Below are 25,766 nucleotides of genomic sequence, written 5' to 3' on the forward strand. Positions count from 1 at the left end.
AGCATACCATGATGTACAAAGACAGATTCCTCAAAGAAGATGAAGGATAAATGTTAGTTTTCCTAACATAAGGGGGAGATTATATGTAGCTATGAAATATGTTAGGAATTATCATCAGATCCTTACTCAAAGATAATTCAAGTCAAATGTCGAAAGCATTTGGTGACTCAAATTTAGTATCATATTTAAGCTGCAAGTGCTCCTATTTTACGTTCTTAAAGGACAAAGTCTATGCATATATGAAATGTAGTAGACCAATCTGTTCCAAATAAAATAATCCTTGAAAAGAATAAGGAGCAAATGATCATAATAAGAAGTCAATGTGATCTTGAAGAGCCTACGACATAACACTTCATGAAACCTTATGAAAGGTTCAGGTACCTGAAAATACTGGAGTAATGAAATCTCAAAATGTTATGTCACACTGTGAACCGATACAAAATAATATATTATTAATATTATTGATACAATATTGACACAATATTGTGAAAGATTACGAGGATCTGAATTCTACGTTTATTTAAGCATGCTGACATAAAACATTTATCAAGTGACATGAAAGAATGCATCTTGGTATGCATAAAAATTATTTGATTTGCAATTCAAACACTTGAAGATGTCACTCATGAAATGTTGAATATTGTCACTTGACAAAATTTACATTAAAACTTTTAAGGATTCAAAATGTTTGAAGCATATAAAAGTTTCTAGGAAACTTATTTATAATCCTTATATTGTATAAGCTTATAGATTGAAAATTATTGAAACTCTTGGAGAGTTTTCAAAAGTAATAGGATATTTGGTTAAATGAGAAACATGCATAATTGAATAAGGGTTCATTCCGATCTAAAAAAAAAGAATGAGGAACTCCTTGGTTATGAAGTACCATATCTTAGTGCAATTAATGCATTAATGTATCTTGCAAATACTAAAAGGCATGACATAGCTTTTTTTGATCAATTTGTTAGCAAAGTATATATAATTCTGCTCCTACTAGGAGACATCGAAAATGTGATCAAATATATGAGCTTATTTTATTCTAAAGATTGTAGTCCCGACCTTGTTGGTTATTTTAATGTTGGGTACTTATCTAACCCGTATAAAACTTGATCTCAAATGAGCTTTATATTCATATGTGGGGATACTATCATATCTTGGAGATATACAAACCAGTCTATCTAACCACTTCATTGAACCATGCTGAGATAATAGCTATTCATGAAAAAAGCCGAGAATGAGTATGGTTGAGATCTATGATACATCTCATTCGAGAAAAATGTAGTGTGAAATGCGACAATGTACCCACAATTTTATTCGGAGATAATGCAGCATGTATAGAATAACTTAAAAGGTGATTCATAAAAAGAGATAGAACGAAGCACATTTTGTCAAAACTTTTCTATACACATGAGCTCCAAAAGAATGGTGATATTAAAGTGTAACAGATTCGTTCAAGTGAAAATGCGGCTGATTTATTCACCAAGTCTCTTCCAACTGCAAATTTCAAGAAGATGGTGCACAAGATCGGAATGAAAAGGTTCAAAGATGTTCTCATTAGGGAAAGTTAATACGCGTTGTACTCTTTTTTCCTTATGAGGTTTTATCCCACTGGGTTTTTCTTGTAAGATTTTTAATGAGGCAGCATTTATGTGTATTATCTAACAATTAGACATTCAAGGAGGAGTGTTATAAATATACCATATATAATGAATGTCTATTTTACCATATATAGGAAATACCTACTTTACCATATATTGTGTATGTCTATTTATGAAAAAGTTACAAACCCCAAGGTTAGTTTTCCCCTATAAATAAAGTGGTTTTCCTTCATTGTATTCATCCCTCAATAATCCCTTAAGAGAAATAAAGAACTCTCTCTCTTCTCTTTCTATTCTTCTTGTATTTACTTTATGTTTCATAACAGTTATGTATTTTTCTGATTTTCTAGTTTCTTTCCATATTTCATTTGTTTTCCAGAATGTAACATCTTATTTCCATCCTGACAGACCATCTTTTATTGTTTGAGAATTATTTTGGTTTAATCATCCTTGTGAGAATGTACGTTGTTCTTAGAAATGATGGGTGTTCATAGACAATCATGGCGAATTGACCTAACTTATTCCGTCAAACAGATTGATGCTTTAAATATTTATAATTCTAAGGATGAAGGAACCCGCAACCACTATTCTTATCAAGCACAAGGTAAATTTCGTTCATTATAATAATTCATAAATCACATGAAAGAGGTAAACACTAGGCAATCCCGTGTGACAAACTCGGACAAGAAAATATACATGGGTTTCGAACTTGAGACCATTTTGGGAAATCTCCTGCTCGACCACCCTCGTGGGTTAGAATATCATCTTGCTAAGTAATGATTCAAGTGTGTAAAGTTCAAATACTTTTTATCTAGAACTGACGGAACTTAACATTTTGACATGTTACATGCTCTTCAACTCACCAACTTAATACCACATTGTAGAATCCTCACATTGATTGTGTTAGGCATTGCGTGTTAGTTTTTGGAGTTGAGTAAACTCAAAAATTCATTTTTAAATTGAGAGAATTGGAGTCTTATCTCTGCTTGGCACTTTGAACACTGATAATTTTATATGGTTTCTCTAGCTATATTGATCCTATTATTTTCTTCTTCTTTTTGCTAGATTAGGGGTGATAATGTTTTTTTCCTAGTTTGTGTGAAAATTAACATGTGTTGGCCAATGATTTTTGCCTTTTTATCACAAATAGATGTTAAAATATACACAGTTAGGAGTTAGTTATTTTTACTGTTTCATTGAAATTGTTACTATAGCTCGTTATTGTTACATTGAAGGTTAGTTATAGCTGGTTGAGTTAGTTAGTTAGGAAGATTGGAAGCTTCTAGAATAAGTCTATAAATACCCAATCAATACTCATTGTAAGCTGCTTCTTTCTCTTTCAATATAGCAAGAAGAATACAGCTTCTTATCCTTCTTCAATGTAGTTAATTTCTCACAGAAATTCTAGTTTCTACCAGTCGATCTTGAGTGATTTTAACATGGTATCAAAGTCACCTCGATCATAAAGGTTTAGAGGAGAAATCTATAGAGTTTAGATCTCTATTATTGTCACGCCTCAAATCTTATTGGGGCGGACTGGCACCCGTAGTCGTGAAGGCCAGAGAGAACCAATCCATAATCTTATACTTCCCATGCATGTAATTATAACAACCAAAGGTTTTGCCATACCTGGATATAATGAATTGATGAGAAATAAACAACAAGCCCAAAACTATATATATCAGACTTGGCCGTTGGGGCCATAACATCTATGGGACAAGACACTATCATGCTTAACTTTACATTGGTCTACAAGTGCTACTTATACACTTGTATCTGATTCTATTGAGATCTTATATCATGTGTTGTTAACTTCAGCCTTATATATTCAGTACATATTTTCGTACTGACGTCCTTTATGGGGGGCCTATATTTCATGCTATAGGAACATATACTTCAGCTAATACACCTCGCTAGTAAGAGCACGAGATATCCAGTGACTATTGGTGAGCTCCAGTTTGATTCTGAGCTTTCCGAATATACTTTATATATTTTGGTATTTTACAGTAGTTAAGACTAAGGTGGGGGTTTGTCCTGACCTTAACTAAGTTTCTATATATCTTTTAGAGGCTTTGTAGACCAATGTGAAATTAAGCATGGTAGTGTCTTGTCTCTTAGATGTGGTGGCCCCAACGGCCAAGTCTTATATTTATAATTTTGTGTTTTCCCACTTGATTGTTCTCATCGATGCATTATATCATATTTGTCAGAACTTTTGGTTATCATATTATGCATGAGATGTACAGGGTTATAGGTTAGTTTTCTTGGTCCTTATGGCTGTGGGTGCCTGTCCCTCCCGAAGGGGATTTAAGGCATGACAAAAGTGGTCACAGAGGTAAGTTGTCCTAGGGAGTCTACAAAGCCTGTCTACGTAGAGTCATGCTTATGGGTATATTGCGCACCACATCTATAAATAGTAGGCTACGGTACATTTAGGGTGTCTCTTTTTTCTTCATATCTTAGATCGTGCAACAGAGCCCAAGTCATAGGTGAAGTAATATTTAACCATTAAATCTGTTTGTTTTTTCTTATCATAGTAAAGATACGATTACAAGAATGAGTAAGAATACAGGTAAGAGAGTAGACGTGGTTACCAGAGAAGGGACCAGTAAGTTACCACCTAGGCAAGCTAATTAAAGTGAGGCTCAAGTTGAGTTTGTATCATAAACCTCTTCTACTCCTCCATCTCCAGAAGAGTTAAGAAGGGGAAGAACTACATCTTCAGAACCACCTATTAATGCTACTAAGAAAGATCTAAGGGATACGGTGCAATTACTGGCTCGTATAGTTTCTAAAAAGATCAAGGACACTTCATTCCAACCACAGATTCTAGTGGTGCAGATAGGGTAGCTAGCCTACGGACGCAGGATTTTCTTAAGTTAGATCCTCCCACATTCACCGGATTAGATCTTAATGAAGGCCCACAGGACTTTATTGATCAAATCCAATGGGCTCTAGATGTCATGCATGTATCGAGTAAAGAGACAGTTGAGTTAGCAGTATATAGATTCAAAGGGGAGGCTATATTTTGGTACGAAGATTGGAAACGATCTAGGGGTATCGATGCACCTTCAACTACTTGGAAATAGTTCAAAGAGGTATTTATTGATCATTACCTTCCATTTGAGATTCAAGAAGCCCATGCAGATCAATTCCTAAATCTTTGCAAAATATGAGCGTGAGGGAGTATAGCCTCCGGTTTAACTCTTTGGCTGGGTATGCTCCTAATGTAGTAGCTGCTATGGATGATAAATTTCATTGATATGTGGATAGATTGGATCTATATCTCATTAGATATTGTACTATTGTTTCCTTGAACAAAGACATGGATATAGCAAGGATACAAGATTTTGCACAAAAATAAAGGATCAGAGGCAAAGAAAAGGAACACAAGAATTGGAAAGAGGGTGTATTTCTATTTTCCAAGAGAGGTAGTTCTTGAATGGAAGTGTAATATTGGTGCACCAAGAGGTAAATTTATTTCTTATTTTAAGGCAAAGGGGATAATTTCTAAAGGTTACATATATCATCTAGTTAGAGTGAAGGATACAGATGCGGAGCCACTAACTCTTCAAACTATTCCGGTGGTAAATGAATTTCCCAATATATTTCCTGAAGATCTTTTAGGTTTGCCTCTAGAACGAGAAGTAGAGTTTGGTATTGATGTGATTCCAGGTACTCAACCAATCTCAATTCCTCCATATAGAATGACCCTGGTGGAATTATGAGAGTTGAAAGAATAATTAAAAGACTTGCTAGAAAAATGATTCATAAGGCCTAGTATGTCCCCTTGGAGCGCACCAGTGTTATCTGTGCGTAAGAAGGATGGCTCATTGAGAATATGTATTGACTATCGGCAACTGAATAAGGTGACTATTAAGAACAATGTCCCCTTATGAGAATTGATGACTTATTTGATCAGTTACAAGGCGCCAAGTGTTTTTCAAAGATTGATTTGAGTTCAAGTTATCACCCAATGAGGGTCAAAGAGAAGGGCATACCCAAGAATGCTTTTCGAACATGGTACAATCATTATAACTTTTTAGTCATGTCCTTTGGGCTAACTAATGCACCCGCAGCTTTTATGGATTTGATGAATAGGGTGTTCAAGTCATTCATAGATGTGTTTGTGATAGTTTTTATAGATGATATTCTGGTTTATTCAAGATCAAATAAGGACCATGCTAGTCACTTACGATAGGTGTTACAAATTCTTCGTGATCGTAAGCTATATGCAAAGTTATCTAAATGTGAGTGTTGGTTAAAATATGTGGCATTTTTGGGTCATATTATATCTGATGAAGGAAGGTTGATGCTCAAAAGAGAAGCTGTGAAGAACTGGACAACACTTATAACACCTAGGGAGGTTCGTAGTTTTCATGGGTTGGCAGGTTATTATAGGAGGTTTGTTGAATGGTTTTCTTTAATTTCCATACCTTTAACAAATCTAACATACAAAGCGTCCAAATTTCAATAAAATGATGCATGTGAAAGAAGTTTCCAAGATCTGAAGAATAAGTTGACTTCTACACCCGTATTAGTACTTCTAGAAGGCACAGAAGGGTATGCAGTGTATTGTGATACTTTAAGAATTGACTTAGGATGTGTTTTGATGCAGCATGGTAAAGTAACAGCATATGCCTCAAGACAATTGCGGCTACAGTAGAAAAATTATCCAATAAATAATCTTGAGCTAACAACGATTATATTTTCCTTAAAGATACGGCGCCACTACCTGTATGGGATTCATATTGACATATATTCTGACCATAAGAGCTTGCAATATATCTTTGACCAAAAGTATCTAAACTTGAGGTAGTGAAGGTAGCTTGAACTATTAAAAGACTATGATGTTGATATCTTGTATCACCCGGGGAAAGAAAATATAGTAGCTGATACGTTAAATCGTAAGGCTATGGTGCCGTCTATAGAAAGAGAAGGGATGACTAAAGATCTACACCAACTAGCCAATTTGGGGGTTCGCCTTCTTAAAACTCCAGATAAAGGGCTTATTGTGTATAATGTGGTAAAATCTTCATTAGTAGCTGAAGTGAAAGAAAAGCAATATACAGATCCTATTCTATTATAGCTTAAGGAAAATGTACAATGTGGTGTGACAAAGGCATTTGAACTTACCCAAGAAGGAGTACTGCCAAAACAGATTGTGTGTACCTAATGTAGATAAGCTAAGAAAGAGGATTATGGAAGAGGCACATCATTCAAGGAATTCCATCCATCCGGGGTCAACTAAAATGTATCAGGATTTGAAAGGAATGTATTGGTGGGGTGACATGAAGAAAAACATTGCAGAATTTGTAGCCGAATGTCCAAATTGTCAAAGAGTTAAAGTAGAGCACCAAAAATCTGGGATTACATTCCAATCTGGAAGTGGGACATGATCAACATATATTTAGTCACTGGTTTGCCTCATACATCTCGAAGGTTCGATTCTATATGGGTAATAGTTAATAGGATTACCAAATCAGCACACTTCCTATCGGTTAGGACCACTTACACAGTTGAAGAGTATGCAAAATTATATATTAAAGAGATAGTTCGGCTACACGGAGTGCCCATCTCTATTATATCATATCAGATATCTTAATTTACTGTAAATTTTTGGAAGTCTTTTCAGAGAAATTTGGGAACACAAGTGAATCTAAGTATATTTTTTCACCCTCAAACAGATAGACAAACAGAATGTATCATCCAAACACTTAAAGATATGCTACGAGCTTATATATTACACTTTAAAGGTAGTTGAGATTATCATTTACCTCTTATTGAGTTCTCCTACAATAATAGCTATCATTCAAGTATCAAAATGGCACCATATGAAGCTTTGTATAAAAGGAAGTATAGATCACCAATTGAATGGTTTGAAGTGGGTAAAACTGCTTTATTCAGGCCAGGTCTTGTTCATTAAGCTAGGTAAAAGGTTAAGGTAATCCAACGGCATCTAGAAACAACCTAAAGTCGACACAAGTCATATACAGATATCAGAAAAAGAGGGCTAGAGTTTGCTATCGCATATGAGTTAGAGCTACCCCAAGATCTCTCAACGGTTCACCTAGTGTTTCACGTCTCTATGCTTTGAAAAATGCATCAGAGATCCATCTCATATTACTCCTACTGAAGATGTACAAGTTACAGAATATCTCACCTATGAAGAAATCCCTATTGCTATTCTAGATTTTGATACCTTTATATTTGGGTGGAAGCTCAGGGGCAAAAGCCTAGCATGGGCTGATCCTAATGTTTATATATGGGTGGTAGCTCAGGGGCTTAAGCTAAGCATGGGCCAATCTCGATTTGTCTATTTACCACTAACCAGTTGGTCATTTGCATTATATGGCTTATAAAGATTATGAAGTAAGAAGGGTAAAACAAATGAAGAAAAAAATGTAATGTACCTAGTCCCACAAGTATATATAAAGGTGGTCTACTAGCACTACTTATACACTTATATCTGATTTCTATTGAGCTCTCGTATCAAGTATTGTTACCTTCATCCTTACATATTCAGTACATATTTTCGTACTGACGTCCCTCACGGGGGGCCTATATTTCATGTTGTAGGCGCATGAACTCCATCCAATACACCTCGCTAGCAGGAGCACGAGATATCTAGTGACTATTGGTGAGCTCCAGTTTGATTCGGGGCTTTTCAAGTCTTTTTTATATATTTTGGTATTGTACAGTAGCTACGACTAAGGCGGGGGATTGTCCCAACCTTAACTAAGTTTCTATGTATCTTTTAGAGGCTTTGTAGACCAATGCAAAATTAAGCATGGTAGTGTCTTGTCTCTTAGATGTGGTGGCCCCAATAGCCAAGTCATGTATTTATAATTTTGTGCTTACCCACCTGATTGTTCTCATCGATGCATTGTATCATATTTGGCAAAACTTTTGGTTATCATATTATGCATGAGATGTACAGGGTTATAGGTTGGTTCTCTCGGGCCTTACAGCTACAGGTGTCTGTCCGCCCCGAAGGGGATTTGAGGAGTGCCAATTATGGTAGAGTTTTTGATCTCTATTCTTAGCTCAAATTTGAATTGCAGTTCTTAGCTCGATTCTGAATTTCTAAAGTAGAAATAAAGATCTCTGTTTTTCTAGTTGTGTTTTATGATACCGTAGGAAAGTGTGATTGTTTGCTAGTGGATTTTTAATCTCTATATCTAGCTGATTGATTGTTGAAGTTTGAAAATGACATCTAAAATAGATCTAAGTGATCCCTTGTTCATAGGAGCATCAGATGTATTTGGTGCAACCTTAATACCAATTAAATATGTACGGTTAAAAAATGATGGAGTGTGGAGTCTATTGATGTGAATTGCACTATTAGGAAAAAGAAAATATGGATTTGTAACTTAAACATGTAGTAAAGATGTATACTGAGAAGGGTTGCATGAACAATGGAAACCTGTAATGCCATAGTGTTGTCGTGGTTAATGAGGTCTATTAGTGCAGAATTACTCAGTGAAATCGTATATGCAACAAGTGCATTTGAAGTGTGGGAAGACCTGATAGAGAGATCAACATATTATCATAAAGAATAGACTCAATAGCAACTTATTTCATGAAATTAAAGAGTTTGTGGAGTGAATATGATGCAGTAATTACTGCACCATCATGTGCTTGTCCAAAGCCCAAGGATTATACAGATCACCTTTCTGAGTTGAGATTAGTACAGTTTCTAAGTAGTTTGAATAATTCATATGATCAAGCTTGAAGAAAAATTTTATTAAAGGGAGTTACACCTACACTCGTTCAAGCCTATGCAATGATAACAGAAGATGAAATTCAACAATTGGCTTGTGTAAATGTCACTAGTGAAAAGACTAATCCAATAACAATGCAGGAGAGTAGAAACTCAGTAAACAATTATGGATCACAAAACAACAAAGAAAAGAAGTGTGACTATTGTTATTTTACTGGTCATACTAGAGAGACTTTATATAAATTGATAGGCTATCCTAATGATTGGAAACAGATAAGAAGATAAGGTTACGGTGGGAACTCAAGAGGATCACATCAATTCTTTAATTTTGCAGGATTCAACAATAAAGTCTGATGGGTGTGGTAATCATTGACATCAATATGGGGGACAGACAAATTCTCAACATTCATCAAACAACATAGTTGGTAACAATTTCTATGAAGGTGTAGGACAGGCTTCTTCAACTAGTCATGAAGAAACAAAGAGATACACAGCGTTATTCTACCCAAGGGACAAGCTTTCACAGATGGAAAATACAAACAAATCATGGAGATATTGCACAAAGATACACCTGAGAACAAGCAAGTTAACATGTCAGGTAAAGTTGTTTGCTTATTATTTCATCATATGCCAAAAAAATGGATAGTGGATTCTGGTACAACATATCATGTTACAGCAAATAAGGATGTCTTGTCAAAATGCTACAGAATAGGTGTTTCAGAAAAAGATAAGGTGCACCTTCTCACTGGTGCTAAGGTTTATATATATCATACTGGAGAAGCACATATGTTTAAAGATAGAATTGTGAGAGATGTACTACTTGTGTCTGAATTTAAGCTTAACCTGTTGTTAGTGTCCAAAATGACTAGGCAACTTTCATGTTTTGTTTCTTTCTACTATGACTTTTATGTCTTTCAGGACCTTCACAATGGCAGGGTGAAGGGAATTAGTAAGGAAAATGGTGGCTTGTATATTTTTAAAGGAAAATGTGAAGTACATAAGACACAAAAATCACAGGCTCGAGCTCATAAATTTGTAGCAGAAGTTATTGTGCAAGATTGCAATCTCTGGGACAGATGACTTGGTCATCCTCAACCCAAGTCTTAAAGTTGATAAACATCTTAAAGCATGATAAGAATATAGAAGGTTTGAATAATTGGCATGTATGTCCCTTCGCTAAGTAGACTAGACTAACTTTTACTGTAAATAAGACTAAAGTTGCTTAGTGTTTTGATGTTGTACATGTGGATCTCTGAAGACCCTACAAAATACCTACCTGTGACAAAAAATGATACTTCTTAACAATTGTTAATAATTATAGTAGATACACTTGGATTCATTTGTTACAATTAAAGTCTAAAACTATTATGGCTCTCAAAACCTTTATATGCCTGATCCAGACACAATTTGGTGTATAAATTAAAGCTACAAAATATGATAGTGGCGCAGATTTTTTTTTAACTCACAATGCAGTGATTTATTTAGATCTTTAGGAATTATACATCAGAGTAGTTGTCCTCATACATCTCAACAAAATTGTGTAGTTGAGAAAAAACACAAATATCTTTTAAATGTAGATAGAGCCATCAAGTTTCAGTCACAGATGACTATAAGATTTTAGGGTTTGAATGTTAAAACTGGAGTTTATCTACTAAATAGGCTTCCTTCTTCTGCTATAGAGGGTAAAAGTCCTTATGAAATGTTGTTTTTCGATCCTCCATCTTGACACATCTAAAGGTTGTTGGTTGCCTGTGTTTTGTATTTGTGTTATCAAGAGGTGACAAGTTCTCAGTAAAAGCTAAACCTGCATTCTTGATAGTTATTCTACTACTCAAAAAGGATACTTACTGATGGATTTGACCACTTACAAATTGTTTGTGACTAGAGATGGTGTGTTCTAGGAACATGTATTTCCCTTTGCCAGTAGAAACACTGACGAATCTACTACAGATTTCCTTCACCAACAATTACGTGTTAATGATCATACAGATGCAGATTTTTTTACAGATATTCCTACCTCAACCTTTGATATACCTGGTGTAGCTCATGATATACCATCTGCAGATATGTTGCCCTCAGATACTTCAATGAATAAAAACCTGGAGTAGTTTCTGATCTACCTAATGACACTGTCTTGTCATCTATGTGTGTTGTCCAAAAATGAACACCTAGATTGTCCAAACAATTTTCCTGGATGAAAGATTATGCAACACCTACTTATCATATTGTCAACTACTTATCCTATCAGAATGTCACTCCTAGCTACCAGTGTTATCTATCCAATTTCTCTACATTGTGGAACCTCAATGTTATAGCCAAGCTGCTGAGGATGAGAGGTTGATTGAAGTTATGAAGTTGGAAATCAAAGCACTAAAAGACAATAATACGTGGGAAGTCGTTGACCTGCCTCAAGGTAAAAATGTCATTAGATCAAAATGGGTGTACAAAATTAAGTACAAAACCAATGGAGATGTTGAGAAGTTCAAAGCAAAAATTGGTAGCTAAGGTTCATAGTCAACAAGAAGGTTTGGACTACCATGACACCTTTTCTCCAGTTGTAAAGATGGGTACTGTAAGGTGTGTTATTGCTTTGGCAGTTTCAAAAGGATAAAGGATGGTGTATGTATCAAATGGATGTGCATAATGCATTCTTACAAAGAAATCTGGATGAAGAAGTATATATGAAGATGCCAGATGATTTCAAGAAGGAAGAACTACACAAAGTATGTAGATTGACCAAGTCACTATATGGAAGCTTTAAGGCAGTGAAATATCGAGCTTACTGAAACGTTAATCAATGCAAGTTTCAGCCAAAACACTTATGATTATTCTTTTTTTACCTTGAAAAGGAAAGCAGGAATGGTTGTGATATTAATATACAACAACAACAACAACAAACCTAGTGTACTCCCACATAGTGGGGTCTAAAGAGGGTAAAATGTACGTTGTCCATACCACTACCTCCGAAGAAGTAGAAAGGTTGTTTCTGATAGACCTCCGGCTCAAGACAAAGAATAGTAAGCAAATCCGTACTAAAGCATGAAACAAGATGGAATGGCAGAAATATGACACCCACAAAGTAATACTATACACCCACAGCTCCAACCTATAGACATAGCCCTAAGACTACCAGCCCGGCTACCCTAAAGCTCTACTAACTACAATCCACCCACATGCATTAGCCTTCTAACCTAATTCGAGTCCTCCAGATCTTTCTATCTAGGGTTGTGGTATTAGTATATGTGGATGATTTGCTTATTACTAAAGACAATACAGCCATGATATGTGAATTTAAGAAGGTATTACATCAACAGTTTAAGCTTAAAGATTTAGGGGAGGTTAAATATTTTTTAGGAATTGAAGTGCTGAGATTTGACAAGGGAGTTATACTGAATTAGAGGAAGTATATCCTGGAACTTATATCTGAGACAGGACTTGCTGGTGCAAAACCAATTGCTAGACCACTGAGTCAAATGCCAAGTTGACTTCAGGTTTAGTAGAGATACTGGTGTTGCTGGAGATGTAATTCTTAAAGATGCTACATCTTATTAGAGACTAGTTGGGAAGCTCATGTATGCCATCAGGCCAGACATTAGCTATGTTGTGCAGACCTTAAGTCAGTTTATGCAGCAACCAAAGACATATCATTTGGAAGCTACTAACAGAATAGTCAAGTACCTAAAAGGTACTATAGGTCAAGGCATATGGCTGAAGACTCTAACCACTGCAGAGTTAACTTATTGTTGTGATTTAGATTGGTTGCATGTCCTAACACAAGGAGATCAATGACTAGGTATGTGATATATTTTGGAGGATCCTTAGTGTCTTGGAGGTCCAAGAAGCATCATACAGTATCTAGGAGCTCAACTGAGGCAGAATATAGGAGTATGGCTTCAGCATTAGCAGAGATATGGCTTCAGCATTAGCAGAGATCACCTGATTAGGTTTATTTGTTGAATTAAATGTCCCTGTCATCAAACCTATCACCATTCTGAGTGACAGCAATTATGTTATTAAACTCGAAGCTAATCCTATATCTCATGAAAGAACAAAACATATAAAGATTGATTGTCATTTCATCAGGGACAACATCAAAGCAAGGCTGGTAAAAACTGTATATGTTCCACTTAGATAAGTAGAACCAAGTTGCAGCTGATGTTGCAAGTATTTCAAAGCAGTTATGATATTCTCATGAAGATTCATATGCGTGATTCTCCATCAATGTACTGTTTTTGCATTGCCATATGGAACTGCATTTCTTATATTCACATCAAAAGGCAAGCATCTAGAATAATAATCATGTTCTCGTAGGAACGGCCGAAATATTCAAGGGCACTCATTTACCAACAAAACCTTAGTTTTCCTACTCAATCCCATACATGCATATGCCTTCAATGAGAATTTTGTAATTATTTGCCGAGTTATGGCTTTATTCCATAAGTTTTATGAGTCACGACCCCCTTCAAAGATTACATCATAAGCCTGGACATCGTGCTTTTATCACGAAAGAGTCATATCTTACTACTGCTATACGAACACAAAGATGGCTGAAGCCAAGCTATTTTACTTCCTGTAAAACCTTTCTTTATCTGTCGCTCTTCCTTTATGCTGTGAACTCCTTCCAACTCACCCCCAGCCAGAATGGGGTGCACTAAGAAACAATCAAACTAATTAACCTTCCACACAATAGAAAAACTGAGGTCAGGTTTATTCTGTATAAATCTGAAATAGTACAAGATACTACTATTTTTTTTTCACTAATACAAGTACTGAGTACCAAAACTAGTATGGGAACCTGAGCTAGTCACCTCAGTTTTTTGTGAGAAGGGAAGACGGGAGAACTTTATATGGGTTCAGAATCCCATTAGGGTCCAGTTGCTTTTTAATGGTAGCCATTAGTTGCACCTGGAAAAGAAATGCATCGGTTCAGTAATTTATGAAGAATAATTTACCCACACATTGAGGGAGCCGGGAGGGCAAGGGAAAGAATACATGTAGCATTTTCACTTTTTAGCACTTCAATTCAAGTAAGATATGTTGACTAAATCAGAAAATTGACACCCGATACTAATATCCATCCACACTCCATTTTTTTATTATTATATTATATTGGTCTAGATCCTATTAGCAGGTCTACAAGATGGCAGTATATTAAATACGCTGAATAGATGGACTTTGCAAAGTGCTTTAGCAAGCTCATGTTATCTTCACTATAAATGATGCTCTTGAGGAAGACAAGGGTTCGATGTTAGTACAAATAAAATACACCATCACAGATGTGATCATTTATCCCCATCCAGTCTTAACCTGTGAAAGAAACTGCTATTCTTCATGCCTCTTGAACTTTATTATTCCAGAATGTCTAGAAGGAAAATACGGAGTATTTACAGCATTTTGGGGTAAATTCTCTCGCGCATCATGTAAAAGGAATATATATCTACATGAAGTTTCAGCAATCCCTAACTAGTTCATTTAATCCTTCTTTTGTCCTCTGAAAGAAAAGAGAACTCTGTATATTGAGTTGTGTCAACAATTGGTGCTTCCAAACACTACATCCCGGAAGAAACAGTAGTACTGACGTCACTTGTATTTAAATATAATTCAAAGTACTGGTCTTACAGTTTCAGATGACTTGGTGTAATGGATTTTATTGGCTTTCATCAGTCCGAGGCCATGTTCAGCACTAATACTCCCTTTGTGCTTAGAAGTCCATTCATAAACGAAAGGCTCAATCTGTGCTAAAATCTGGAGCCAACATATCCAATTAATGTATAATTAAATAGTAAAAACTTAATGAGTAGCAAGAAGGCCTAGGTAGTACATTATCATCATACTGAGGAGTTGAGATATTAAGATGTAAGTTTCCATCTCCAAGGTGACCATACGCAACTACTTTTGCTGAAGCATCTGTAAATTTTCAATTAACACATCAAATTCTTTGAGTTTGTTAGTACTGTTAACAGATGCATGCCCCGAATATGTCGATTCAACAGAAAAAGGAGATATGGATAAAAATGAAAGAATGTAATATGATATGGCCTCTCTGAATGAAACATTCAAACAGAAAAAGGAGAGATGGATAAATGAAAGCATCTAATATGATATGGCCTCTCTGAACAAAACATTCAAAATAAACTATGTGCATTTACTTTTTTCAGCAGGTAAACTGAGTCATGATTTTTGAAAAGAATTTCTTTTTTTTTTTTTTTGGGGAAAGGAAAATTGAGTCCGGTGAAAGCGAAACTAAGAAAGGAAAATTGAGTCCGGTGAAAGCGAAACTAAGTCCTAACTAAGAAAGTACTTAAAAGAACACATCCCATAAATAATCCAAACACACTATTAAGAATGAAATCCAGCATGCTTTCAGCAAAGCAAGAATTTTTGACATTCTTACCAAGTCGGACTCTCATTTCCTCAACAAGATCATACATCTTTTCAACTGGTATTGACAAATCATATTTATATACACCCCCTGCCTTCATCAAAGCTTCAGGAATACCCTACAATATAAAGATTTTCACCTTTTATTTATCAAGACATGAACAGATTCTTCCCACATGAAAATGTGCACTTTTTTAACATCAATCTGCTATCAATAATGCTTTCGCTTATGCGTCATCAGTTTGACTTTAATTACAGTCTTTATCCTTCTGCACTGCTAATTAGATACTCATATCCACACATAAACATTGTTCATTGCAGTTAGCTGTTAGATTGATCTTAGCACGGATGTAAAGGAATATACCCAAGGTATCATATGAGAGCATTATATTTTAATCAGCTAATTCAGTTGATTAGCTGAATAAAACGATAGATGCTGCACAATCAATGTCATTAGCAGATTAGAATTCACCTCCCCTTCCCTATCTTCCCCGGATGAAAATACACACTGCTATATAGCAGCTGGATGTTTGAATGGTGGGTGGCCTTTTTGAGCATGAGGAAACACTTCAAATCCATAGTTCTAATGCATAATAGTAATTAATGGGGTAAAGTCTTTACCATTTATTTATTGCTGGAGGGTTGCAGATATCTTGGTTCTTATCAAGTAAAACCTTAAACCAAGATGACACTTAGGTCTTCACAACTATACACAAAGCAGGTGCAGCTAATATAAAGTCTAAACATATGGTGGAGTTGGAAAAATGTGATCCGGATGAAAGTAACAGTTCCAGAGTTTCTAATAACAGAGCTCTGAAAGGGGCACAAAACTCCTCTTTCTTTTTGAGAACGAAGACACGAAACTCCTTTACCCAAATTAAAGATGGAATTGTTTTTATTTAGATCACAAAATATTCTCACTTGCATACATAGATGGCTGGATGAGATTTTTGGAAAGCCTATAATTTAGTATAGGGATTTTAAGGGTTCTAATCCATATCACCTCTTCTATGATAGAGATTACCACTTCAGTGACAATGAAATATTTACTTATCAAAACTCTGAATAGGTAGAATATCACAGGTTACAGATGCAAGCTTTTTTTCCCTTTTCTAGAGAAGGAGGTTACAGATGCAAGCTTTGCATACATATTACTTGTCAAGTATAGAGTGATAACCTCACGAATATGCCAGCAAGAAGATGCCTGAGTTATATCCTGTGCAACAACTCCATCACTCATCAAGTCATTTTCCATTGAGTGAAGCAAGAAGGCATCGAGTTTCTCTCTGTATATGCCAATATGGCGTAGCAAAAAGAATGAATTCAACTCGTCAAATTGCATACTGAATAAGCAGGAAATCAGCAAAGTCCGGGGAAAATTCAGAGTTCTACAGACATCCAATCAGCTTCCTAAAGCAACTAAACACGAAGGAAATCAACTCTCACAATGTTATATATTCTTTAAAATAGGTCACTGAAGCATGGCTTTACTTTGCATCCTTTTTATGTGATAGTCGAGATGTAATAAAGTAACTCGCAAACCCATAGCTAAAACTTGACTAATATCCTAGTGAATAGCAGAATGCTAAATTTAGAAGTAAAATTTTTAATAATAAATAAATAATAACTTCTCTTTCTAACTTCAACTCAAGTATCAAATAATGTTTTCTTGGTAATTTTACCATTTTAAGCATTCAAATTCTATAAAATACAAAAATTAGCAATCTTTTGATCAAGGATTCCAGAAGTATATTGATTCTGATCATAAGAAGTCTATCCCAGTAGCTTATAGTTTAGGTTAGCTAGTGAAGTGAAACCTACTGCCATCCCATAACCACAGAATATAATAAACAGGTGAAAAAGTACAAAACAATCTACAAGAAGAAACTAGAATTAGCAAGAACATTCACGAGGAAAAACTGGAAAAGCTCAAATTTACTTTGTTGATTAATAAGAGATTAGGATAAATATGGCTGAGTTCTTTTCACAGACTCAATAGTGGGTTTACAAATTGGTAAGCAAGACACGAATGGTTTACAACTCAGCATATGGGTACAAACAATGAACAGACCTTCTAAAATGCTGTTCAGTCAACTAGTGGTCTGAAAGTAGACTAAGCCAATGTCTTCTGTTCTAGACATTTCATGATGCATTTGAAGCAGAAAACAAAGGTCCACCAAATATCCATTGGCTCGCCTCTATACTCTAAGAAGCATAGGAACAAACATGCACCCTTAAGAGGACTGAGTCGTGTGGAAAAGGTTATTGTTCCTCCAATTTCCAGAGCAAAAATTGCATAAGAACCATACACTGAAGTTCTTTGAAATGTAGGATATAAAATAGTTATGAGCATCCGAACTTTCACGAAGTATTTTAAACAAGTAGAGCATATTAAGCAATGAGGATGTTACCTATCATAAGATTCATTACTTCCCATTGTCTCAATCAGTACATAAAAGTTATGCATTGAGGACGGAAATGGATTACGGACACCTTCTAGATGTTTCAGGACCTGCTCCATGAAACATAATAGATAGTCTGCATTAATATACTGCATGAAAGTGACCTAAAACCTTCATAATAGTTGTCAAAATGACCTCAGTCACTAATATTAAAAATAGTCTAGCACAAAGTTGACAGGTAAGGAACAAAAAGCACTGAACCAGAAACCCGACTATGCAGCACCTACAAGCTTACCATGCAATTTTGAATAACAGACGAAATAACAATGCAGTAGTACCCATTCATTAAGTATAATAACCTACGTAAGGCAACTAAACTAGAACAGAAAAAGAACTTGATGTTTCTGGATGATATCAGCAGGTGAGACTTGATGGATTAAAAGTGCACATAAAGCTCACCAGATCCATTGCGTCGTGATCAAGGAATTCAAATGCAGAAAGAATTTCTCCAACTTTCCTCCTTGCCTCTAACAAAAGTTTCTGATGGCAAAGAGAATTTTCATTAAGTAAAATAATCATTCCAAGCAGCTTCATACATCAGAGGGTAGAACGTTATTACCAGGCAGCTTTCATAATCTTTACAAGCAAGAAAGCATACATTAACAGAGGACAACTTTGGAGGAGTTAGAATGGAAACCTTCGTTACAATCCCCAAGGACCCTTCACTACCTAAGACATGTAATAAGAAAAATGTTTATCACAATGTAAACCAACTTCAGCCGACAAAGAATAAATAAATAGTCTGATCACCTATAAATAAATGTTTCAAGTCATATCCAGTGTTATCTTTTCGTAATGTGCTGAGCATATCAAGCACCGTTCCATTTGCTAAAACCACTTCAAGACCTGAAGAAAGGTAAGTACATTTGAGAAAAATGCAGAAGGATGGACTTCACTTTTATGTTTTTCAAGGAAGGAAAGACCTTGAAGGGCTCATACATAGCCTTGTTCTCATACGAATGTGACATATGGATCCCAAGTTTATCTAACAGGAAAGAGGAGCTCTACTAAGAAAGAGAACATAATTTTCATTATTGGCTAAATCTTTCACCAGCCTTATTAACACACTCACAGATTGATTCAGGTCAACAATTTCGACTCAAAAGTTTCATAACATAGCACAATCAGATCTTACCAAGGACACTACCATGCAATGAACCATAGCGGAGAAGTCGCAACCCACCAGCATTAGTTGAGACGTTTCCACCAATTTGGCAGCTTCCTTTAGCACCTAAATCTAGTGGCATAATAAACCTAAGAGAGAATGTGATTGACATTTGATTTCATAAGGGAACAGAAAAAGGGAGGTTATTCCTTGGCATCAGAAGAGCCAGTAAGAAATATCCAGAATAAGTTTATAAACAGAAACGAACTAGACAGAAGATAGATGTAAGAAGCAGGGCAAATTCTCAATGCTGTTTCTCTCTACTTTCATATATTAAAATAAAATGATACCGGAGTTTAGAGAAGATCGGTCAACAAATTTGTTAGATGGTAATATTAAACTGAAACACCTTGCTATTACATGATAAGAATGGTTAGAATAAAGTCACTCTGATAGATAATTACAGAGCTTATATTTCAATTAAATGGAGAAAGAAACATTCTTTTGGTCAGAAAATTGCAAATGAAACATGACAATGAAGTATTTAAAGGTGTTTCTAGACTAAAACCTAAAAATTGCACAAGCAGAACTATCAAAAAAACTACAGTAAAACTATCATTGACATGATTCACATAGTTACCATAAAGAAAGTCTTAAATAAGAAAAAATCACCCTTGGTTATCAAGAAAAGTGATGAGGTTTTCCAAAATGCATCCTGCTTCACAAACCAGTACGCTGCTAACCTACAAAAAGATGTAAAGCAGGACAACTTATTCTATCTACATAGACTTATGCATTTTTAAAGAAATCTATCGTCAAATTTAACTCAGACAATAATAAAAGTTGAAGATAGATCAGCAGAGTAACTTTTATCTCTTCAAATGACTTGATTCGTGTAGTATTTACACTCACCTGCACATTTTCAAAATAACCTTACTCTTACCTTGTCAAAAGAAATGATTTTGCTCATATGACTGAGACTGACAATCACCTGGACATTTTCAAAATAAAGAAAGACTACATCAGTAATCAGTTAAGAACAGAAGTATAAGGAAAAACGAAAGGGCAGCCTGGTGCACTAAAGCTCCCGCTATGCACAAGGTCCGGGGAAGGGCCCGACCACAAGGACCATAAGAAGTATAAGACAAGCCAACATATTTAGGTCACAGAACTTTTCAAACATTCACAGCAAAGACAATACCCGGCAGCAAAAACACTAGTTACATCGATCAGTCTATCAACTACTCCTCAGCCCCAAACTAATTGGGGTCGGCTATGTGAATCATCTATTTCTGCTTCACTTTCCTTATCCCAGAAAAAAATTAGGTCAGAGAACTTTTCAAACATTCACAGCAAAGACAATACCTGGCAGCAACAACACTAGTTACATCGATCAGTCTATCAACTACTCCTCAGCCCCAAACTAATTGGGGTCGGCTATGTGAATCATCTATTTCTGTTTCGCTTTCCTTATCCCAGAAAAAAAGAGGAAAGGAAAATCTGGTAGCAACAACACTGATATTTAAAATTACTAAAAGTTCAGCTTCAGCAAACATGGATAATGTTGAAAATGTTGATTACTACTAATTCTAGCTTGACAAGTATCAGTGATTAGCTCATGTGTGAGACATAGAAATCTAAACGGATTGGTTTGAAAAGATATTCATGTTCAATATCTCTACAATGAGTTAGGAGGAAGTTCTGGCTTGGTTCAAAACTGTTAAGAGCAAAAAGACTTGCAACACCACAGCTTTGAAGTCTAAACTCTTCTCACAGTTCAATTGTATATAGAGTCCAAAAAGCATACAGCAGTTTCAGTGCACAATGAAATAATGCCGCCGCAGATCCTTCCCACTTCCGAAAGAGAGGAGAGGGAAATAAGGGTCGGGGTGAAGTCGTCAGAGCATCGATAAGAGAGTCACTGAAACAAGAAGTATACCTTGTGCTCGAGTATACTTTACATGAAAAAGTTCAATATCTCTACTATTGAGTCCTCGTGTATACTTTACATGAAATTACTCTTATCATTATGATTAAGGCTCCATAAATTATGATAATGATATATTATAATATACCATGGAAAACTATTAGGCTCCATAAATTATGATAATGATACATTATAATATACCCTGGAAAACTATGTTTTAAGGTTTTAGGCTACTTGTGCTCTAACTCTGATTTTACAAACTAAAACAATCTATCATGAAATAGCATTTATTAAGTTGGCTTTCACAAAAACTAATCGTTCATCTGCTTTAAGAAAGATCCTAATCAACAACATCTATACTTGGTAATTAACGGTGTTGTTGAAGGTGAAAAGCTTTGAGAGTCTGGTAGGGCTTTATGCTCAAAGCGTGATTAAAATGTGGGTGTTAGTAAAGGAAAGCGCAATGAAGAACAAAGTTATGTAATGCTAGAAAAAATAGCTATAATCACAAAAAAAAAAGTATGAATGAAGTATAATTAAATGAAATAGGTGAAATTTAAAAAAAAAATCAAAATTTCAATCTTAGATAAAAATGCAGTTTTAAGATTCTTATTCAGTTTCAGTTGCTAGTTTTCTAAAATCTATAAATTCCTTTCCTAAATAAGTAACAAATTCATTCATAACATTTTCTTAACAATTAAAATATCTCTTCTACAATTATATTTATTTTTTAGTGTCACCCTCTTCAAGATAGCATGGTTAATGAAGCGCATATAGCATGGTTAATGAAGCGCATACCTTAATGCCTTGAAACAAACATTGATGCACCAGTTAAGTGACACAAAGTGCACTAGGTAAGTGTCACCTATCTTTAGATCATAAACGTGCCACAAATGAGTAATCTTAATATATTTGTATATAGGGCTCCACAAAAGAACTGATTTTAAACTACCAAATGACTATGAATTATAATTTTTTAAAACATTAACAATACCATGTAATTAATATAGCATTTTGTTTATAATATGTAATTTTTCCATTTTTTTATCATAGTTTACTACAACTATGAGTGCTCAATATCCATACTTATATTCACATAATGTAAAATATGTTTGAAATACACAAAATGGACCAAATTACAAAATTGAAGTCACATGGGTGGGCATTTAACAACAGCAGTAAACAGCCAAATAGAAGAAAGATATAATACAATGTGATGGCAGACTATAAATCAATAATTAATATAAATAATGGGAAACAAACGAACAATCTCTACTTGGACATACGACATTCATGGCACTGTAGTCATCTACCAACAATAATTAAATTATCAGTGGTCATCAAGAAACCACGATTTCCTTACCTCATCAAAAGCTGGAACACTTCCTCCCACAAGACCTGTATTTCCCCCCTGAGGAACAACAGCCAGGCTCCTGGAATTGCAATATTTAAGGATCTGAGATACCTGCAGAACCAAAGTCAAAGAAACCCAAATGGGAAAACCAAAAGGTGTAGATATTAGTATCTACCATCTATAAGGAGCTAAAGCTTTACGTAGAGAAGTGAAATTTCAACCTCCTCTGCTGTCCGAGGTTGGAGCATAAGTTTACTGGTGCCCTTGTATTTCCTCATCCAATCCGTGTTCACAGCATCGAGAGTCTCTTCATCTTGAACCACCCCTCTTTCCCCTAAAATATTCTTGAAATAGCTCAAGTCTTCTGAGCTAATTGTTGAAAAATCTGATCTTCTTTGAATAATGGTGGCCTGAGAAGCAAAACATCTATACTGGCTTCTGCATCTATTCCGCTGATGCATACCCAGAGATACAGATGGATGCTTAAATGTTTGAAATGCTTGTTGGAAATTACCAATATAAGGTTTTATTAACACAGAAGGTTGGTTAAAATAATACCTACAACCTGCAAACCATGAAAATGAAGGTTTTCAGTTAACTTTATCAGAAAATCTTCAGAATACACATAAAAGTTAGTTCCACATGGGTTCATTTTCAATTTAACCTTAATATAACACCACTTTATTCATTGAACCTGAGACTTTATCAGAAGAAACACAGTAGATAGCAACCGGAGTCCTACCTCAACGATTGTTTATTCAATGAGTAACCCCGAAACCATGTGACTAATATTTTCATTGTCAAAAATAAAGACAAAATAAGAACTGTTCAATCAAGCATCCTCGAACACAAGTAACAGTAGCCGAAAGATTACAGGCTCTGTAGCAGAACAGCTCCACATGCAATCATCAAATAATTACTACACCTTACTGTCTTAGTCCCAAGGGGACAGAGATTTCTTAATATATACAAAGTCAGTGCAGTCTATATCATCCACTAACAAGAAAGTCGAGACGAACTCATTTTTCTCGTGAAAATATTTTCCATCGACATGGAAAAGGTGACTTTCCTCACTTATAGATGGAAGTCAGTTTCCTCACAACTATCTAAACTCCACTAAAACTTGGACATTATTACAATAACAACTATGTATTAGGCTCAAACAAGTTGGGTTGGCTATATGAATAGTCATTGACCATGTTACTAATACATTTTGTCAAAACACTCTCTGGTTTGCTAATATTACTCCCTTCATCCCAATTTATATGGCATTTTCAGATTTCGTGAGTCAAACAAGTTTTTCTTTGACCATAATTTTTTATATCTCTTTTAAATATTTTGATTTGTTAATTCTTCTGACTTATAGTACTGTTTGTGTAGTTTCTAAATATAAAAAAAGAGCACCCCGGTGCACTAAAGCTCCCGTTATGGGAAGGGTCCGGGAAGGGCCCCACCACAAGGGTGTATTGTACGCAACCTTACCTTGCATTTCTGCCAAAGGCAGGCGGCTTCCAAGGCCTGAACCCGTGACCTCCTAGTCACAAGCCAGCAACTTTACCAATTACTCCCCTTCTTAGTTTCTAAATATATGGATTTTATTTGAAAAAACATATAGATCCTATGTCCGAATCACGATCAAAAATAAGAAATTTGACTCTCAAAATCTGAATTGTGCAACATAAACTGAACACCGGGAGTACTATTTATCTTTAGTATATATTTGTTTTTCTAGAAAATAGTTTCCACTCACACAACTAAGACTTGGAAAAGATTTTCCAGAAAATTGAGTGATGTCATAGCAAACACAACACACTCTATATGAACCCTCTTTATCCTTCCCATAAAATACAGTTCAATTTACCTTGTTTATGCGGAGTTACCATAATCCTCCTCATTTATCCGAAATTGAGAAGTTCCTATGCTTTAATAAGGTGACATAGGCAGTTTTATGGAATTAGTAGGATTGCTAAAATAATAGAGCAAAGCATAGAATGAACTGAATTATGACTTGTAATAAGAGGCGGGGGGTAACCTGAGGTGTAAAATGTTTTAAAATAGTGAAAATTAGGAGTCCATCGGCGATGGAATAAGTGTTTGCAGTAATTGAGTAAACGGTAGCTCGCTTTCCACTCCATTTCAATTTTCAATCGCTGATGCTTGCTTACTTGCTTATTCTCTAACCCCCGGGACTTCGTTTGCTTCAGCAAATCCACGTTAATTGAGATGTATATTTTGGCTAATCATAATTAAGAGTAATCATTTCCCACTACTCCACCACCATAACCCCTCACCTCCAATGACCTCAAGATTTGAGAAATGCCATTTTACGACCAAAATTCCAATTTTAAGTATATCAACATATTACTCCCAATTTCAACATAAATGGCCCTCTCGCCAAATATTATTATTTTATTGTATCTTTATGAAATCAAAAAAATATTGTATTTTTTTAATAATATTTTATTAGTAAATAGGGAAAAAGATTAAATTTATACTTTTTATTTAAAAAAAATTGACTAAATATATATTTGATCGTATTTTGGGATAAATCTACCATGTTGTCATACTTTAGGCTAAATTTACTCCTCTATTTTGAAAAATTAGCCAAATATACCCTTAATTATAGTGTCAAATTTATCTTCGGTGTCAAATTTTGGGATCATATTAGCCCTCATTATTAAGAATTTTTTCACATGTACTCTTCCTTTAACAAAAAAATTCAAATTATAACGTTAAATTATTTAATTTTTAAAAATAAATCACCCTCTTATCTAATCTGCCTGATCTGACCCACAAAAACTACATAAACAAATATATTTTTCCTTCAATTTTGTTGGTTGAATTTTTTCAATGAACAAAACTCTGTTACAAACTTGTGCTCTTGTTCGGTTAGTTCAAATTTCAAAATTTAGTATGCAACATGTGCATTTAGATTCTGGAATTAATGTATAAAGTGTCAACCACTCACTTTCAATAACCACAAGATTTGAGAAATGTCACATTGCGACCAAAATTTCAATTTTAAGAAATCAACATATTACTCCCAATTTCAAAATAAATGGCCCTCTCGCCAAAAATTATTTATTTCATTGTATCTTTATGAAATCAAAAAAAAAAAATTATATTCTTTTAATAATATTTTATTGTTAAATAGAAAAAAAGATTAAATTTATCCTTTTTATTTTGAAAAAAAAAAGAAATTGACTAAATATATAC

General features: G+C 35.0%; 1 protein-coding gene across 2 annotated transcripts; it reads right to left on the minus strand.

The window, feature by feature from the left end:
- Positions 1–13,532: 13,532 nt before the first annotated feature.
- On the minus strand, positions 13,533–24,780 carry LOC107858548 (D-2-hydroxyglutarate dehydrogenase, mitochondrial). 2 transcript variants are annotated; one of them, XM_047406278.1, is made up of 17 exons: positions 24,583–24,725; positions 24,412–24,471; positions 22,772–23,115; positions 22,560–22,661; positions 20,213–20,260; positions 19,942–20,012; positions 19,300–19,418; positions 18,915–19,010; positions 18,724–18,833; positions 18,564–18,644; positions 18,114–18,214; positions 16,880–16,988; positions 15,716–15,821; positions 15,143–15,228; positions 14,941–15,066; positions 14,130–14,226; positions 13,533–13,997 (listed from the first exon to the last, which is right to left on the minus strand). In XM_047406278.1, the coding sequence occupies exons 2-16, from the start codon at positions 24,443–24,445 to the stop codon at positions 14,131–14,133; spliced, it is 1,629 nt and encodes a 542-aa protein (XP_047262234.1). In that variant the 5' UTR covers positions 24,446–24,471; positions 24,583–24,725; the 3' UTR covers positions 13,533–13,997; position 14,130. The 2 variants fall into 2 exon arrangements, with proteins under 2 accessions (XP_047262234.1, XP_016558760.1); XM_016703274.2 differs by lacking the exon at positions 24,412–24,471 and having other exon boundaries at positions 24,583–24,780.
- Between the last annotated feature and the right edge of the window lie 986 nt (positions 24,781–25,766).

The sequence above is a fragment of the Capsicum annuum genome, chromosome 2 (assembly GCF_002878395.1).
Source record: "Capsicum annuum cultivar UCD-10X-F1 chromosome 2, UCD10Xv1.1, whole genome shotgun sequence".
Taxonomy (NCBI): Eukaryota; Viridiplantae; Streptophyta; class Magnoliopsida; order Solanales; family Solanaceae; genus Capsicum; species Capsicum annuum.